At 39.7% G+C, this 20749-nt stretch overlaps 1 protein-coding gene across 20 annotated transcripts in view; it reads right to left on the bottom strand.

Annotated features, from left to right (window-relative positions):
* The window catches only part of MBNL1 (muscleblind like splicing regulator 1), a 188907-nt gene that overhangs the window by 93266 nt on the left and 74892 nt on the right, over positions 1-20749 (bottom strand). For 3 of the 20 annotated variants that reach the window (XM_040974814.1, XM_040974820.1, XM_040974823.1), the window contains exon 2: positions 6025-6144. The exons of 12 other annotated variants lie outside the window; for them this stretch is intronic. In XM_040974814.1, the coding sequence (XP_040830748.1) occupies positions 6025-6030 (6 nt within the window). In that variant the 5' untranslated portion in view covers positions 6031-6144. Of the gene's footprint in view, positions 1-2049; positions 2587-6024; positions 6145-20749 lie in introns of all 20 variants that reach the window. 5 more of the 20 variants (XM_040974816.1, XM_040974815.1, XM_040974822.1 and 2 more) reach the window with 4 other exon arrangements.

The following is a 20749-nucleotide window of genomic DNA, read 5'->3' as shown; positions in this document are numbered from 1 at the left end:
GCTATCTATGCCTAAACATCGGCTGGCACTCTGCGAATGACATTCTGCTCTGAGAACGTATGCTTGTAAGTTTAATTGCCATTGCCAATTTACTGATGGTCATCGTTGGAATTGTGTCTACTCACAAAGAGTACTAAGGCCCCCTCTTCTACTACTTTTGCTTTATGTATTCTGTGTATGAGGAAGTATAGCATTCTTATATATCCCAAGATTTCAGTTAAAACCAAGCAAAATCACGGAACTTAGGAAGGAAAAACATCAACCCTAATCATTAGAACATTCCATTGGTTGCGTACAACGAGCTTTTCTAGAACAGTCTCAAATAATTCAATTCTTACGTTTTAGCATCAGCTCTTCTTTCTAACTTATGGGTCAATTCACAAGGAATAAAAAATATTATGTGTTGACACTGGAGACTCTAAAACCACACAGCCTACTGAGAACAGCATGGAGGAACGATTCGAAGGAGAGTTAGAAGATGCACTCTGGTGCTCCTACCCTGCACAGCCCTACTCTGCATAGGAAGTTTACAACAGAAAGCATCCTTAATAAAGACTACCAATAATAGATCTATTCATTTTATACAACTGTTGGCAAACACTCTTCATCTTCATTTTTAGGAATTTAGCCGGGCCAGTGTTGTGCTGCAGCAGGCTAACCTGCCATCTGCAATGTCAGCATCCCACATGGGCACTGCGTTCAAGTCCCAATCATTCCACTTCCAGTTCTGCTCTCTACTAATGTGCCTGGGAAAACAAAAGATGGTGTGCAGTCCTATCAGCCATGTGGCAATCAGGATGGTGGTACAATCCTGGCTCCAACCTGGCACAGTCCCAACCACCATGGGCCATCGGGAGTAAACCAGCAGATGGAAGAAGTCTGTTTGTCTGCCTCTCTCCCTCCCCAACCCCACCTGACAAATAAAGTAAATCTGAAAAACGTATATAATCAGTTAGGTTTCTGGTTATGCAAAGTAAAGGATTTCAACAAGACATTAAACTAACAGCCTTGGCTCCAAGTACAGGAAAATAATGACTGGATCAAGTCTTCATTGAAAAGTAAAGAATGAAAAAGAAAAGATGAAGTGATAGCAAGGCTAACGACAATCTCTTATTAGGAGAACGGACTTCAATAAAATCATGGCAGGTTAATGTCTCAATAGAAGGAGGCTATGAATAAGGGACTATACGTAAGTTACAGTTGGCTGTGCCACAAAAGCCCCGACAGTGAAGAGTTGATTTGTTTTTCAGCGCTCGAATGCTGCTCTGTCTCCCTAGCCCTCACGCACCTACCTCCCGCACCCGCACAGCACACATCCTCTCTATATGCTATCTGTACCCACTGTGCTGTCTGTACCTATCTCCACACATAGGAGCGGGCGAGACAATCCTTTGTATTGAACTGAAAATAATGTCCATTTGCCACTCCTTCAAAAGAGACGGCTACATTAAGATGCCAAGCAGCAACTTCTTTGTTATCACCATTAAAGCAGTAATTTCTGACAAAGGACAGTAAGGCATCCCACACTACTGAAAGCTGGGAGGTGCCTCTGATTCCTTCTGATTTAAATTTGAACTCAGGAATTTGGAGCTTGAAAATCTGAAGACATATTCATTTAACAGTTTTGGTATTAAATATCAATGAGGAGGTAAATAGAAACGAGTCTTCAGTAATAACCAGTCATTTCTATTTTATTTTTAATCGTTCCAAGTGTCCACAAAAACTCTCTTAGCAGATACACAATGCAGATTGTAAAACAAAAAAAGCACATCATGGATTCCAATTCAAAAAAGGATAAAACTGCTTTAAAAAAAAAAAACCTGCTAATGCTGAACTCAATGTGAATAAACGACAAATGTGAATTATCAAGAAATTTCTCCAGAGGAAGTATTTTTAACAGGCGGTTCCTCAATCTAGCACTGATATTTTGGCTCTCTTGTCAACAGCAGAGGCACCCAAGGATACTGTGAGCTTTCAGTTGACATTAAACCCACCGCTACAGGTATGTTCATCTTCTACAACAGCTTCCTAGAAAAATCAGAATCTTACCTTCATGTATCTTCTGCAGAGGTTTCCCGGTGCTTTGACAACTCCTGGGGTCTATGTCAACAGCCATTGTCTTCCTCCCAGAGACTTAAGGACTTGGAGAGATCCCAACACCTGCTGCTACCACTGAGTGTTGAGGCTAGGAAAGTTTCAGGGTTTAGACAGCAGGATCACTGAGCCACAGCCAAAGCTTGGAAGCCTTAACAACTGAAAGCGAGTGTAGAGGGCCGCATGGTACCCAGCACAGGACTCAATCGTAGCAGCAGGGGGAGGGGAATGCCCTGCTCTCACAAGGGTTTCAAGGCAGCCACCACAGAACCTCCGGTTCTGTCCGCGGGCAGGGTTGAGGGAGTGCAGACATGGCCACACAGCACAAGACCTTGGGAGAACGGGAAAAACTAGCACAGAGCTCAGGTAGCGCTTGAAAAGAATCACCAAAATTCCCCACCAAAACATAAGAAGCAATGGAGAAATGCAACAAAAGACATAGATCGGCCATTCGCGCATCTCGCAAGATGAGGAGGAGTACGCGATCTAGCTCTAGAAAGAACATTAAGGGACACACATTATAGCATGCCAGCTGTTTTTGAGGTTACAATCTAAGAAGTGACTTCAAGTTACTAAGTTGTATCACTGCGAATTTTCTATCGGAAATTTTACAAATATTAACAGTTCCAGGATGTTGACCCACTGGCAACAACAACTGAAAGACAGATTTTCAGAAATTAGAGCAAATGCAAATATAGAAGGAAAAGTAACTTCACTCAGCTGGTTCTTAAGTAGGCTTTAAAACTACAACATACATGTTATCCGTTCTATCACTTTCTATTATCATGTGAGAGAGTGGAAGAATTCAACAAGAAGGAAAATGGGGGGCGGGGAAAGAAGGGGAAAAGGGGAGAATGAGTGTGCAGAGATAAGGAAAGCAAAAGATGGCAGCATGGACAGGGAAAAAGAAAGTAGAATGAAGGAGACATGACGAACTTAGTTCAGGTGCATTATCAGACAAGCAGTTCCCAGCCCAAGATTCTAACGAAACCGTGCTTCTTACTGTTACACTGAACATGGAGACCCGGAAGGCTAACCACTCTCCCATGTAGCAACTGTTCCAGGACTTGAGGAACTCCTCTGAGGGATTCCACTAGGTAGTAATTAAACAGTTATAAAGAGTTACATCCTAAAGACAACTTTGCTTTGCTGAGTCAGAGGTGAGTCTATACTCTGACAAGTCTTCGACAACCCTTTACTAGCGTCAAACACAAATGATAGATTATTTAGAAATTCCACTTTTTCAAGCCTAGAAGCAAATTTACATATCACACTTGTTCTAGAATGAGATAAGAAATTCTACTGTCCCACATCAGTAATATGTATGCAATTTTTGATCCAATGTTATCTAATTTTCTTATAATTAAATCAAAGGTAAGCCACAATAACCATCAGCTATTTTACTTCATGTTACATCGTTCAAATAACCTTAAAATAACTTCAAATCATCTTTTCCAGAGAGAAAAGGTATTTTCCTTCTGTGACCTCAAAAACATATTCTTAAATAATACAAGAAATAAAACAGCTTTTGTTTAGGGAAAGTTCACCAACGTTTGATGTCACTAAGGGTCATATAATGTTATACAACAAATAATGAATGGCTGCTAAAAAGGTTAGTATATTAAATTTGAGGAAACTAAGATTTTATAAGGAAAATAGTATGAAAAATCTGAATTCTGCATGAAAAATATTTTGTCCATCCTGCAGGCAGTGCCTGAGGTTGATTTTTAACTCAAATTTTTCAAAATACAGTCATGCCAATATTAGGTTTTGATATAGAAAAACTAGGTAAGTCCTCATGGCAGAAACAAAAATGAAAGCTATATTTTTTTATGTAAAATAACTTTAGCTATTAAAAAAATAAACTAATTCCTTGTTTTCACATTCATTTATGAAAAATGACTTTTAGTAATCTGAACAAAACTAAAGTCCAAAACAATGTGGACTGTAAGACAAGAAAGTAAATAAATGCTGCTCATCCAAAATGGTAAAGAGTTCACTCATTTGGGCCTGGCACGGAAGCCTAGCAGCTAAATTCCTTACCTTGAAGGTCTGGGATCCTATATGAACACCGGTTCATATCCCAGTGGCACGGATTCCCATCCAGTTCCCTGCCTGTGTCCTGGAAAAGCAGTGGAGGACAGCCCAAAGCCTTGGGACCCTGTACCCACGTGGGAGACCTAGAAGAGGCTCCAGGCTTCAGGCTTTGGATCGGGCACAGCTCTGGCTATTGCGGCCACTTGGGGAGTGAATCAATGGACAGTAGATCTTCCTCTCTGTCTCTCCTTCTCTCTGTATATCTGACTTTCCAATAGAAGTAAAATAAATCTTTAAAAAAAAAAGAGTTCACCTGGTTACAAAGCTCTTCAGCACCCAGTGAGAACAGAAAAAATAGGTCCTGGTGCTTTTAAAAGCAAAAAAATCACATTCTATGTGTTGTGTTGCACATCTAAGGGGGCACATTTCTTGAGAAATATGCTCAAAAGTATATTCCCAGTATATTCCTAGCTTCCCCAGAACCATAGCAGGTACTCAATGAATATTTCTTGGTGGCAACATATGTAAAAATCTAGTCTGCTGATGCAAAATGGCAGAGGCTCTGTGTCTGAGGGCAAGGGGGGCATTAGGGGAAATAAATGTGTTAAAATTCAAAATGAACTATGATTCTCCTCTTGCATAAGTTGTTAGACCTTTATTATGCTACTGTAAGTTCTCAAAACTAATTGTTCAGTTTTTTTTTAACATTTATTTTTATTATTTTTTTAATGGAAAGGCGGATATACAGAGAGGAGAGACAGAGAGGAAGATCTTCCGTCCGATGATTCACTCCCCAAGTGAGCGCAACGGCTGATACTATGCCGATCCGAAGCCAGGAGCCTCTTCTGGGTCTCCCACGCAGGTGCAGGGTCCCAAAGCTCTGGGCCGTCCTCGACTGCTTTCCGGGGCCACAGGCAGGGAGCTGGAAGGGAAGCGGGGCTGCCGGGATTAGAACCGGCGGCCATATGGGATCCCGGGCGTGCAAGGCGAGGACCTTAACCACTTGCGCCACCGCGCCGGGCTCTGTTCACAGTTTTTATAAAATATTATTAATCAGAATAAATTCTAGGGAAATTTGGCCTACACTTTTAGAGAAAACTTAAAATTGTCATTTCAGTCAGTGTTTTTACAACCCAAATGTTTAACTGGCACATATTTATAAAGTAGAAAAGTATCTTCTACAGATACATTAATATGTATTTATTATTTCTAATCATATTACTAGGTCTGGTCAAAATGGCCTCCAATTTGAGGAGAAAATTTTGATGTGAGTAAAGATTTAGAACATGCCTTGTCCAATACACTTATTTCACCAACAAAGGAAGCTGCTCAAAGATACTCCTTTACTGCTGATATCAAAGGCATGTCCTGCATGTGACTAATAAGCATATACTGTAGGAATTGGCTTACATAATTATCTTGAATTGAAAAGAATATTCCTGGCAAGAATCATGCACATTAAAGAACTTAAAATCCTATAATCTACTGCTGGAAAAGGGAAGGGCATATGGAGGAGCTCATTTAGAAATCAAAAGAGGAATAATTGCTTTCATACACTAGAAAGTCATTTTTTAACCGCTATGGATCAAGTTTAAAAACAGAAATTAACCAGGGACTAATAAATTACCTGGGAAACCATGCTCCAGCTATTAAAGTTTCTAACAAATTTACGGATTACTATCTTCAAACAGCAAATCTAGGAGTACAGTCGAACAATCAGGATCATAGATCAGGCCATTAATGTTAATCCCACGATTCCTTCTGGGACAGAAGTGTCAGCTGTACAGAGAATCAGAGGCTGTTTACCCACGGATGCCTTCTCAATCTTGAGCAACCAGATCTACCCAAAAGACAGCACAGGAAACTGGCTCCACATTTCCTTCATTCACTCACCAGCATCCATTAGCCAACTCCATGCTTTATCTTCAACAGACAAGTTACAGTTTCTTCTTCCCATGGTGCCATGTAAAGGATCCAGAAGATTCCCCTTAGACAACTTGTCCTGCGTGCCTGCTGCAGCACCAGGGGGAAGGATATGCCAGGTCAGCCACTCTTCCGGCCCAGCAATATTAGCAGCAGCAGCAGCAGCAGAAGCTGGAGCAGATCATTCAGACCCGCCTCCTTGCAGGATGCTAGCCAAAGCATTCATATTTATGCCACACCTAACAGAGTTTGCCCATATCTTTGCACCTGTTTCGCAGGTGTTTTTCTGTGATATTGAAAAGCTGCTCCCCAAATAAGGTGACAAATATACTGTTACTGTAAAATACTGTTTCTGAGTTCATGCAAAAATGTGTTCTAATAAGGAAGTCTTGATGCAGTCTTGTTAAATAGCTTGATTTCTCCACCCCCAACAAGTGCACTGCCCTAAAATTTCCTAGTAATGAAAAGATGTTACCAGGTAAATACCAACATGCAATCATGTCTTTCCTATCTGTCCCCCTAACAAAGAATCAGTTTTCTTTTCCACATCCCACCCCTCACCCCAAATGTTAGTGTTTTTGTAACACTTGCAACCCCCAAAACAGACTGGGAAATAGCAAGTCTGATGACCGTTATTACACAGAAGGAGCAAAGACACTTTTAATTCCCTAATTAACTGTTGAACCAGTAGTTTTCAACCCAGCCGGCTAGAATATAGCTGGACAACAGATTTGAGCATATAACACCACTACCAATATATGTGGTTAGCTTAAATACTCAAAGCTAAAATCTTACTCATAAAAAATGATCTAGAACCAGCATTACAGCATAGCAGGTGAGGCTGATGTCTGATACACTGCCATCTCATGTTGGTGTCAACTGTTGTGCTTCAATTCACCCTCCTGCTGATGGCCCGGGACAATCAGCAGGAGATGATCAACAGGCCTGGACTGCGGCCGCTCACATGGGAGAGCTGGCTGAAGTGCCCAGCTCTGTGCTGGCTACGCAGCCCTCTGGGCAGCGAACCAGTGCACGAAACATGACCTGCTCCCGTGTCTCTCCACTGCTCTCTGTAACTGCCTTCCAGATAAATAAACAAACCTTTTAAATGAACTACTATCTAGAGAATTGTTTTGAAATTTATATTACTCAGCAAAGAACAACTGAGAAAAAGATAATTATTTTCCTAATTATTAACTTATTAGAGAATTATAAACACTAAGGTATGCGTTCTCCGCACAGAGGACATTAACTATTCTCATTAGCAAAACCCAAAACCCCTATAAACACGGATTCTGAATGTCATGTTCCTTTTATATACATTTCACAGTGCTCACTTCATCATCAAAATAATAAGAATGCCAACCAGAACAGCCACTGAATGCTTGACACTTAAGTAGTACTGAGTACATCTGGGAATGACGACACTGAGACTCCACTGCGTTATGTAACTTCTTCAAGGTCACAGCCTGTAGAATCCAGCTGTATAATTCCAAAGCTGGAGCCCTATTTGGATACAACTGTGAGATTAAACGTGGCTTTCATTTATTCGTGTACTGCAAGTCTATCTTTCACAAGAACGATGTAACAACACATTTATGTAACATTGAGATTTAACAGCTAATACATCTGTGGCTTTAGTGTGCACCTGCAAATTCCACAAGTCCCTCACATGTATTAAGTGATTAAACAGACAGATGTACGGCCATTGGACAAGATAAATCGATGACTGGGAGGCCTTGGGCGTTACACTGCCCAAGGTCCCACAGTGCTATGCAGCAAAGGGAACGTGCAGGTCCTAAGCACGCAGCTCCTGATGTGGGAGTCTCACACCTACCCCCTGCTGCCTCTCTACGAAACCGACAAACTGCAAGATTCTTTAAGAAATTATATGTCTGCCCCAAAACTCTGGTGTGACAATCTGACAGCTCCATCTCTTTCCAATAACTTTATAGAAACATACACCTAAGCTTTTATTTTGCACATCTATTTTTCATAATGATGTTTATTAACTTCAGGGATGAATAAATGATTTATATGATTCTCAGATTTTATATTGTCCTGGACAAGGTTATTTGTTACATTTTTTCAACACCTTTCAAGGCTTTAACAGGGAAGTAACACTGTTAGCATCATAGGTTCTGACACTGTTTTTGGAGACTATTGCAACTATCCATACTCACATTTCATTTCCATCCTTGGCTAATTAATAATGTGCAGGAACCAGTCAACCACCATGAGCTCAGAGAAAGCTTCGGAAATCCAAGTGCTACCCCGTAACATATGACTGCAAGCAACCTTAGAGCAAGGTACTTCCTTGAATATTCAACAGCTGAAATGACCTTCCCTGACTTGGCTCTGAGGACACAGTCATTTGAGTAATTGCTGAGAGCTGAAGCAAGCAGCAAGGGCCCAGAATCAGGACTACAAAGTCCATGATTATTGAAAGCAACTTATTTCTTTAACTCTAGCATTAAGCCTCATCTCTGGACCAATTTTGGCTATCTTCAGCTTTTTTTTTCAGGTTTAACCTAAGAACAGCTAAATTAGCATGAAGAAAAACGTAAAACTTTGGAGAGAACTTTAGTTCTGTGCTGTTGCTTCTCCACAGGAGAGCTTATGCAGCAAGAAGCTCTAAGAAACACCACCACTTGGTGGCATCTGGCAAGCACTTCTCGGGTACCTATGTGGCACAGCCAGAGGTCAAAGTATTATTTAGAGTCTATTTACTCTGAGTTATTTTTATAATCAAATGTTACCATAGAGGAGAGATGACAATTCCCACAGCCAATCTCTAGACAACTGTCTTCTTTGCAAAATCCCTCAGGGAATGGCATTATATTCTATAGCCACAAAAGCCTGATTTATTCCTAGGCTCACAAGAGATTTAAATTTGTCTCAGTCTCTAATCTGAACTCAGAGTTTACATTAAAATTATTCAAAAATTCTGAAAAGCACATTCTGACATCTTTTGGGTGAGATAAAAAAAAAAATCATTTTTATGACCTTGGCATCACTAAATGCCAGACAAGAAAGAACATGACTCATCTAAATAAAGAAGTAGACGCAGAATCTCACTGTTCAACTTCCCCACTGCACGTTCGGTTCCCATTCACCCCTGCTGCTAAAGATCATGGAGTTAACATGCAAGCATTCGTTTCTGATCATTCTAACACAGCTTACTTTTAAAGCGGTAGTCCCAGTAATAATACTTACACGTAAGTCAGCTAATAGTTTCTCATTCACCAACTATTTCAGGATCTACTCTCCTTTAATTCCTCGAACATAGCTTTGTCAGGAAATTAGAATCAACATGCAAAGATCCCAACCCCCATGGCGAAGAAGCAGTTAAGTTGTTGACAAACTCCTCAGTTACCCCTGGAAAGTCAGTAACTGCCAATCCTTCACTGAGGCTAGCACTGGTGTTTGAAATGTGAAAAGATTCAACTATGCATTAGAAACGCCTGAGTCATTTTGTCCTCACAACTTTATGCTTTAAATAACACTGGCTAAGGAAAACCTGCCAGGGACGTAGTCTGCACTTTGTTTCCAAACCAGGAAGAGGAGGGACTTTTCAGTGTTTGAGATAACATTTGTTTTCTGTAATTTGGAAAACAAACATTTCCTATTCAGTCAGGGCCAGGGCAGGCTTTGTATGTGTGGCGAGTGGCCTAAGGTATGTATTAAGGATGTATGTGGGTTAGGGGTAAGAGGGAGAGAAAGACAAGGACAGGCAGAAACAAAGAAATATAGATAGACAGAGAGGGCAAGCAGAATTTGGTGTTCATAGAAACCAGTCATTCTGTATAAGAGAATCTTCACCAAAAACTGTATGCATACGAGCTAGGCAATTTATCAAGCCTAAACCACAAAGACTCACCTCACTGTGACTGTATTTCCATGAATCCAATAATTTCATATAGTTACATAAAGTAAGAGCAATCTTTGGTGTTTAGATTAATCTGAAATCTCACTTCAATATGGATGTCTTCCCACATCTAAATGAAAATCGCATCCTTGTTTCTTTCTGATACAAGAAAAAGAAGACTTGTGCTACAGTCATCCTTACACAAGGGGTCTTTACAAAGTTCATGGAAAACACACAAAATTTTTGGCTCAAAACTTGGCAGGGAGAGATAGGGTGGCTCACCGACCAGGAGGCCTGAACCAGCTGAAACTGTCCTAGGAACCTAACCTAGGTCTCCCTCGTGGGTGACAGGAAGTCAAATACTTGAGCCATCACCACTAAGAGCCAGGTCTGTTCTGGCAGGAAACTTACTCAGTCAGAGGTCAAAGACAAGCCAAGAAGGCAAGAGACTAAAGTCCACCTCTAAACTTATTTCTAATAGTTACTTTTCCAAGAATTTTTTAAAGTTCTCTGGCAGAACCCTGGAGTTACTCACTTTCTTTAAAATACACGTTGCGTGACTTGTTATTCATTGGAGCTACTCAGGCGTCACCCAAAGACGTGACAGCGTTGTATTTTGTCAAGTACGGACACACACATAACCCACCAAGTGACAGTCTATACTATTGGTATCAGGAAGGCTTCCAGCACAATCGTCCATCTTGCCGTGTTCATACTCTGCTACAGGATTATAAACCAATGGGACAAAATGCCTCCTCCATGTTAGACAAACGCCTAAGGCTTACCAACCCAGTTCATTTGCACAGCACAACTCTGCAGCTGGTAATTATGACTTCCACGTGACAGGTGAGCTGGCTAGAGTGGTTGACAAACCTGTTTCATGAATGTTCCCAACACTTTCACTACCAAACTAGGGAGTAAAGAGATTTTACCAACACGCACACACACACACATTTTCTACCTTGTTTCAGTTTCAGGAATTGTCCGTTTTTGTGATAAATAGAGTTGTGATTTATTTTGGAGGGAATTTAAAGAAATCATTCTGAAGCTAATCGGCAGTTGAGATAAATTTTATCAGTGAGATATCTTAAACTAAATAACATACAAATCTCACAACATTCAAAATGTATTTACCCAATACTTGAAAAACACTAGACTCTCAACTTGTTTTGCAAGAAGAATCTTTCTATTCAACTCTGACATTCCTGCCAGAACTAAGCCAAGTCAGCTCCACCGAAGAGTAAACATCGTTCTTTTATTTGTCCTGGCTTCTCGTAATCCCTACCAGGAAACTTGCACAGATTTTTATATTTGGTAACTAGTGCTCCTGTCCAGTGGAGCTCCCAGCTGAGCCCCTTGCTACCTTGTGACGCTGGCACCTGCAGCACCACATTCCTGTTTAAAACTTTTCTTTACTTTTTCTCCCGCCCCCACCTTTTTTCCCTCTTCCAGAAGTGACTAATCTTCCTGTTATTTTCCTCTGTCACTTTTTCCCCTGGTATTCTTTTCATGTTGCATAACATTTACTTTTCACCAGCTCCTTTTAGACTTTTACTACTGTGTCCTCAGAGCTCGCCTTCCGCTTTCAACAGAGGCAAATGATCTATATTTATGTATTAGCAAAAATATGTATCAACTTTTGTACTATTTGGAGTACGTCGTTTCCTCCTCTCTAAAATGCAACTGCTCTTTCAATAAGCATAGGCAAATATCCTTTGGTGATCTTCAAAGTTAAATTCAGTCGAATTGCCGTATACCATAACTACCAAATACCACAATTAAAGGGCTTCACTTTTTCTCTCCTTTAAAACTTCCTGATAAGGTATTCTACCAAAGCAAACAGAATACCACTCCTTTTAAAGCCCTCCTTCTCAGCACTCACTCCTCTGCAGTATCATAAAACATGTTAGCATAAAGTTTTTCCATTTTTTCTAATTTTCAACTCCAAAATATATCTTACTTGTAAGCCAAGAATTTGCCTTCCACTTTAACCTCATCTATAATAGCTACATGAGACTGTCTGAACAAGTGCAAGGGCTGAGCTACTCTTCTAAGGAGCAATCCAGAGACTTCCAGAATTACAATGCTTATTTATATAACAGATTCTACAATTCAAAACATGTCTAACAAAACAACATAAATCATACCCTGAGATTTACACAGTTTATCTTTTGGTGAATCCGGTGTTATATCATGCTCATTATATGCACTGCCAAGAATCTGGGCAAACAGCAAGCAGTCCTCGAGTCCCATGTACAATGGTAACCATACATGAATAGGTTCATGGGCCTTTAAAAACTACACAGTTGCAGAAATTTAACATCTTAAAAAATTCTGGCCATAGTGTAGGAGACAGCAATGCCACTAAAATTTTCCACTGTTTTTTCAGAACGAAACTAAGTTCAAATATTTGAGAAAAAAAAAAACACTACAGGTATGTATCATTTACTCCTAGCTTGGGGGGGGGCACACCCATTTTTCTCTTCCCTAATTTTTACTTCCTCAATACATGCATAAACATATACACATTTCCTTACTCATCACACACAGCATCCTAAGCAGATGCATCTTTTTCTGGGTGGTGGGGGGAGCGGGGGTTAGGCATCAGTAAGAGTAACTTTCAAATCCCTGTTTTAGGGACTCTAAAGACCTTTAAAATGTTGCTACTTAAGATGTGTAATACATGATACCAAACAGTCTGAAAGACTGAATTTCATACAACAAATTCATTTTTTTTTTAAGATTTTTTTTTTTTTATTGGAAAGGTGGATACACTGAGAGGAGAGACAGAGAGGAAGATCTTCCGTCCGATGATTCACTCCCCAAGTGAGCGCAACGGCTGATACTATGCCGATCCGAAGCCAGGAGCCTCTTCCGGGTCTCCCACGCAGGTGCAGGGTCCCAAAGCTCTGGGCTGTCCTTGACTGCTTTCCCGGGGCCACAGGCAGGGAGCTGGAAGGGAAGCGGGGCTGCCGGGATTAGAACCGGCGGGCATATGGGATCCCGGGCAGTGCAAGGCGAGGACCCCAACCACTGCGCCACTGCGCCACTGCGCCACCGCGCCGGGCCCAACAAATTCATTTTTTTGAACCACATTATCATCACTAGAAAACAAACCCAAGCTTTACGTGTTATTCACAAGGCAGGGTTACAGATTTATTAGACTGCAGGACTTAGGTACATATTCCCTGCCATGAGCTTTGCCATCAAAAGAATGTCTTCTGAGTGCATAAAGTCTAACCTATGTGGACATATTCATGTTTTAAGTCTTGGCACCAGAATGTTATCAAAATACACTAACTATAGTGGGCATCTGCTCTAGCAATTAAGAACCCAGGTAAGATGCCAACGTCCAGTACTCAGTTCCTGGTCTGTGATTCCATTTCCAGCTTCCTGCTAATGCAAACCAGGCAGGCAGCACGTGCTGGAGGGTCCAAGTGGGTGGGCCCCTGCCTCAAAATCTGACAACACTGGCTTGACTTCCCAAGTTCTCACTTGGGGCTGGCCCAGCCCCACCACCACTGTGTCTCTATGGTGTGGGAACCAGTAGATGGCAGCTTTCTCTTCCTCTTCTGTCTCTTTGATTCTCAAATAATAATAGCTACACATAGTTACAACAGCAATATTTTTACATATATACTAATCAAAAAAAAAAGATTAGGAGAAGAAAGTCTAAGGACTTCTCCAAGGTACACATTTGAGTTACTTTAACATTAGTGAGAACACACTGAGTAGATGTGCAATTTTATGTCACATGAAATTACAAAAGTTTTTAAATAAAAATCATGCATTTTCTCCATTTATATGCCATAAGCAATATTTTGGAGAAGTTAGCAAGAAAAAGTTCTTTAAAGAAGAATTCCTAGTAATAAATGCAGCAAAATGATATAATTAACAGTCACTATTTTGCAGTTGCTAAAAAAAAAAAAAATGAGCTACAGAATGATCAACAAGGATGTCCAGCTACTGGGCCCAAGTCTGGCAGAAAACTTCACCGAGCTTGGCTCAGGTGGGTCTGTACTCAGAGCCAGATTTCAGCAGCATTAAAGCTGGAGACACCTGAAATTACAGCCTCTTGTTAGAGGACACAAATCTTCCGGGTACTGTTGGCACCAAATAATAATCATTAAAGTGGAACACAACCCTAATTCCTATTTTACCAAAAATAAGAATAAAGAAAGACTAAGCTAAATGACACCGTAAGGAAGCAATCAATGAAATTCCAAACTTCAGGCATTTTCTAGCGCAATGGCTCGATATTTTTTTTTCTTTTTTAACAAATAAAAAGCATCAAAAGAGGGAAAATGGGAACATAGTTTGCTATAGATTAAGAAAATCTTCAAACACACAATCAACAACAACTTGACAGAAAACATGAAGTGTTATCCTTCTGTGCCTGGCTTACTTCACGTAACCTAATGAGCTCCAGTTCCATCCACTTTACCGCAAATCAAATCACAGAATTTCATTCTTTTTATGACTGAAAAACATTCCCTGTGTAAATATATCACATTTTCTTCACTCATCCATCAACGAAGAGCTAAGCTGACTCCGTGTTTCGGCCATTGTGAATGGTGCAGCAATGAACATGGCGGGGAGGGAAGTTACAGGGTACAGGTTCTCTGAGCTGATTTCATTTCCTTGGTGTGTGTGTGTGTGTGTGTGTGTGTGTGTGTGTGTCTATTCAGAAATGGGATAACCAGGTCATATGGCAGATCATTTTAACTTTTTAGAGGAACTCCCATACGATTTTCCATAATGGCAGTGCTAATTTGCATTTTTTTTTGACCAACAGTGAAATTAGATCAAAATCTGTAACAGTTTTTCTTATTAAGTTTATAACATATGCATCTCCACATACATATTTGAATTTGCACTGTCTATTACACTAGAGGTTGGCAAGCTTGTGAGAAGGGATGGCAGGCAGTTGGATGAGGAGTACCGTAAGTACAACTGGAGGGCAACGGGACTTACCTATCTTGAGGATAGGCTGTCAGTCTTCCACCATTGCCTGAGCCTACAATGTCGTGACAGATACACTTAGAAAGCAGACAGAGGAACTGGCTAAGGGTGCCGGAGGACTATACCACCGCAATAATACAGGGGAAAACCTTAGAGGGAGAACAGGTGGGGCAGAAGGAGAAACCCCAGAGTCTATGGAATTGCATAACGAAAATAAAATTTATAAAAAATCACAATCGGATAAAAGGAGAAAGTTCTAGGGTTCCTTAGTATAGTATGGTGCCTATAGATTACAAAAATGCATGAAGAATTTAAGGAGAGGCGCTAGCAGACAATAAACACAAAAAAACATATATGAAAACCACAGGATAGTTGAATGGCTTGGCCACTCTACGCTGTGTTTGTATTGAAAGCTGCACCGTACCACATAAAAATGTACAAGTATTACATATTTATCAAGATTTTAAATAATAAAGGACCACTTATAATGCAGCGACACTATTAAGAACCAAAAAAAGAAACACAAAAAAACAAAAAAGGACAATATCCAAACAGAATGAGCAACCTTGATTTAGATGCTGCCCTGAACAATACACTAAAAAAAAAAATACTGCAGTGACATTCAAGAAAACACATAAAAGGAGTATAAGAAGATAACTTATTGTCCATTTTGACTAGTTTTAAAATGGAATTATATATAAAATAGCTTCTTTATTAGAAATGTATGGGAAATGCTAAGAGCTCTGGATGTGTGCGGGAGCACAACTGACGGGTCATGATAAATAAAGCGCTGATATGGATCATGACAGATAAAATGCTGCTTGATAAGAACACAGCTGTCATTTTGACGTTTTGTCTAACTTTGTGTGCAGTTAAAAAACTGCCATAAAATATTTAAATTATAAAATAAAAATCCAGAAACAATGAGTTAATGCTAGCAAAGTAACTAAGCTTTATTTGATATATCTGACCTGAAGACACAAAACCTGGTTTGCAAGCCAGCTTTGGTCCTTGCAATCTCCAGCACATTTGCAGGAAGCTGGCTTCCAAGCAGAGCAGCTAGAACTGAAAGCGACACTCAGACACATTATGACAGCATTCATTAGCAACAGCTTAACCCTAGTGCGACAACACCAGCCGCCTCAATACTTAACACAAATGCCAATATGTGTCATCTACCACATAAATCATTTGTATGTGAAAAAGAAACCTAAGATATAAATATTAATTTTGTTAAGCTTCATCTCAAATGTGCATATATTATCTCTTCAACCTAACAGTAAAATGCTTTGGAGCAAAATCTTTTTCCTTAAACTAACAATCACTCAACATACAATTCTACCGGCCAACTATGTGTCTGCTATATTTTTTACTGAGTGATAACACAAAAGTCATTTTAAGTCAGTCTGTGACCTCAAATCCAGACACAGATGAAGATGCCTAGCCATGATTCATATTCTAAAAACAGTACAGAATATGAACTGGATAAACTACAAAAGCAAAGAGGGCAATTATGTGGTCAGAGCTAAGGTAAGGAAAGCTTCCTAGAAAAAGTTCATGCCCAAACTAAATCTAAATATGGAAAAGGTATGTAAAATTCATGTCAGGAGAAAAACGCCGCTAGGCTATGGGAACAGTGATGTGGAAAAGCAGAAGTCATCACTTGCCACAGGTGAATACAGCTAATACTCAACGCGACAGGTGCTGACTCTCAAGAGATGACCCACTGGACTCAGCAAAAAGCTAGGTGCTGAGTAACGGGTCAATAAATTCCTATGAATCAAAGAACAAGGAAAAAGAGGTAGCATTCCTTGAAGGCTCACTGTGCTGGGCCAGTGTCAGGGTACTTCTTATTCAATCCCCCATTAACTCTGAGGGAAGACATGGCCATCCTGTTCTACAGAGGCAGACATGGGGCCAAGGAAGAGCTGAGCAACTTAACACTAATGTGACTGTTACTGATGCTCTGAGTCTTTCAAACAGTAAAGAAAGAACATATATAGGAGAAAAGTTCTGCGGGCTATTCCACCTAGAATTAAACAAACAAAAAGGACAACAGTGAGTAATGCTAAGTACTTAGCAAATGGTTCTTGAGAAAATGCAGAGATGTGGTAACTAGCAAATGCCAATTTCCATGGTGTAAATATTCCTACCACAGCCTGCCACAGGCTGCCAAGTAGGTATTACTGAGTATGGAGTTGAGAAATGTTGTCAAGTGAGTCAGCTCCAACATATCACCGTGACATCAACAGCCAGCAGACTAGCTATATAATTGAGAAGATGGGTCAAAGAGAAGTAATTTGACGAACCTTGTGCGATTTTTCTCTATTCTTTACAGTATTTTTCGACAAGGAACAAACAACGTATGGTTAAAACTGATGAATGTCTAAGGAATAAAATGTGAAAGTCAATGAAGATATACAAGTAATTCACAGGGATTCCTCAAGGAATACACATTGTCTATGAATGACAGTTGACCTTTGAAAAGTTTTCTTTACATGAAATTAATGAACTGTGATTAGCAGGTGATTTTCTGCTGAACAATACCTTCCTTAGGGAGCACAAAAGATGATTTCTATCTAACTGGAGAAATTGAAAATGAGAACACCACAGAAGGAACTAGTTGATCAAGGTCAGCAACAGACATTGCAACCAAAACCAGAATTGATTTTGCATATCCTCAGCTTTCATACCACTTGCCACATACATAAAATGTGTGAAGTGAATACTGTTCAGAAGGAAGGAGGGAACGCAGTCAACAACCAAAGAACTGGATGACTTATATCTAATATTTGATGAATCTGCACATAGGTATGCACAAAACACACAGAGTTCAAATTATTAATGTTGGTATATTTATTTTTAAAATACACCTTTATGGGGCCAACATTGTGGCTCAGCAGGCTAAGCTGTGGTCTGCATCTCTAACAACCCCAGCTCAAATCCCAACTGTTCTGCTCCACTTCCAATCCAACTCCCAGCTAACACACCCTGGAAAGCAGCAAAGGACGGCCCAAGGCATTGGGCCTTTGCACTCTCATAGGAAAGCCAGACATGGCGCCTGCCTCCTGGCTTTGGACTGGCCCACCAGAGCCCTAACTGCTGCAGCCATTTGTGGAATGAACCAGCAGGTGGAAGACTTATCTCTCTTGCAGTCTCTCTCTCCATAACTCTGCCTTTCAAATAAGTAAACAGAATCTTTAGCAAATCAATAAACATACTCCTTTAGGTAATTCATTTAAGAATATCATAGAATGGATGGTGTAGTAAAATAAGCTTGATACATGTATAAATAGGATCAGAAATTTTAACACATTGATCATAGCACTTCATAAATTTTATTTGTAAGTGTTCAATAAACACATTTAGATAAACCTAAGAATAAAATTGTTTACATGGAATGTTAAAGGAAATGATCTAACAAATCTGACTTTCAAGATCCACACCCTGGAATTCTGGCTTAAATGGACCAAATAAATCAAATACAATTAACATGGGCTTATGTTTATCAGAAATCAAAATCATATGCAAAAGAGATGTGAAAGGGTGCTTCTGGCCTCGCTGGAGCCTGCATCTTGCTTTATAATGTTCTTCGTGTCTCAACAGTACAGCATAGAAATCTTTTATTGGGTCAATTTAACTATTGATTTTTACTCTTAATGCTTATAAATGGCAGAAAAATAGCACTTTTTCAGTCCATTGCCTTAAGAGAAAAAACTCACAGAACTAGTGATTAAAAATGGAAAATCAATCAATGATACTGTTGTGTAGAAGATAAAATAACTCAAATATTTTTCTACTTAACCTAATTGACATTTTCCCAGCCCAGTTATTATATAACATATACAAATATATATTTTTATCTTTAATTACACAAATACAAGTTCTAGTCAAATAATTTGAGTGTTCCTTACACAAGGCTAGTTTTTATATCCTAGACAGCCTTTCAAGAAGGAGACTGTGTCATTTTTTAAAAGAAATTGGTGGCATAATTTACAATTCTAAGGACTACAATCAGTTTTAGAGTGTTTTGTTCTTAAAAACATCTTGCTAATGAAGAAAAAGTTTGTGGCATGGTCAGGAGCTTCTATTTCTGGTAAAATTCCAATGACAAACCATTTTAAATTCAATACAACAGAGTACTATTGATTGGAAGCCTAACATGAGGTAGAGCTAGACGCAGACAGTGGATATTCTTAGATGACTAAGGCAGAGGCTCTGAGAAAAACTTACTTCCAAATAGGATACAAGAAGTTAAAGTTAACAGCAGTGGTCTGAACTGGGGAGCTGACAGACCTCTGTATCATCTTTATGATGCTAAATAGCATAACAACGTACATGTTTTCATTTTTCAAATGTCTGTGCTATCGTAATATAACTCGGTTTTTATATTCTTAAACAAGAACAAACAGGCTCTGGGTTAGGAATAAACAGAATTGTTTTAAGGCGATAATTGATATGTTCAGATTAAAACAGCCGCCAGCAAAAAAGGTAAGAATAACAAAAACAAAAACAAACAAATCAAAAAATATTCAAAAACAATGGAAAGCTACCACTATCTTTTCCAGTTAGTTAGAAAACAGATCTGACTCTATTTTCACTTCAAATCAACAAACTACTACGGGCAGTACAAACAAAAGGCAAAATTTAAAATACACCACAAAAGTATTAAAAACCTCTTGAACTTGTGATGGGGACGAACAGCCCTGCAGCCCAGTCTGCTGCCTCGTGAGTATTTTAAACATTTTCCGACTTGTGAGATTACAAAGTCAGACCAGCATTCCCATCAGGCCTAGCAGGACAGACAAGAGCGCAAAGGTCGTCTTTACAACCTTGAGCACCACAGGAACAAAAGACTCCTTGTTCAAGACTCTGAAGTATTGCTTCGCAGAAATATTCTATGAAGTCTGTATTTTTCAAAGATCATCACCAAGGCCTTATCAACTCCGAAAATACACTCTTCGCCAAGAAAACCACAACAAATACAGCAAGGGAACATCGGGACGTGTATTCCAAGCAGATCACTTTATCTTGATGACGGAGGACCAGTGGGTCTCAGTGGAGCATCTCTCAATGCTCAAGTGGCAAGTGCAGCATTTGTTACAGCTCCATGTGTAATTACCGCGCAACACCCCTTAATGAGCCTGAAGGACTAAATTTTTAATCCCTCCTGATGATCCTCTTCAAAGTGGATAAATACAGGCTTCTCCTCAAATACTTAATTGCTAGTACTACTGGTAACAACACATAATCTAGAACTTCTCAATTCTCTTAAAAATAGCCTGTATCATACAGCTTCCAAAATCGTTTTAGATGGAAAAATTAGTAAGCAAATGAGCAAGTGGCTGGGCCTGCGTATTTACACTCCTTCGTAGTCTGGATTCTCTTTTCTACTCCAAGATGAATATTTTCTACAACATTATGCATTCACACTTGAAAGATAAAATCTACACTTTTTTTCCACAATTAAAGTATGAAGCTGTTTTAGAATTACGGGCATTTCTATACAAATAACAACTATCCTGTTACAATTATCAGTTCTATGAAAAATTGATGATGATTATAATCATCTGGTTCTTCTCAAACAACAATGCTAAACAAAGCCCTTTTATTATTCTAGCAGTGAATAAAGAAAACACGCTGATAACACAGCTACTCCAGTTATATCCCGTTAGATCGCTTCACCCGATGAAGAATAAACAACATTCTCTGTAGCAACTGAACACTTTTGCAGCAAAGTGCTCAGAGGAAAAAGAGTTAAAACTGTCAACACAGTACCTGTCTCGCGCTGCCACACAGAGCGGCGTATCACTCTCTGGGGACATACAGCCATTACATCAGGAGGCCTGCCCACCACGTCCCTAA

This window comes from Ochotona curzoniae, unplaced genomic scaffold, assembly GCF_017591425.1.
Source record: "Ochotona curzoniae isolate NIBS_2020 unplaced genomic scaffold, NIBS_Ocur_1.0 contig_2599, whole genome shotgun sequence".
Classification (NCBI taxonomy): Eukaryota; Metazoa; Chordata; class Mammalia; order Lagomorpha; family Ochotonidae; genus Ochotona; species Ochotona curzoniae.
Note: the sequence above shows the minus strand (reverse complement) of the source record. Positions and strands in the feature narration are given on the sequence as shown.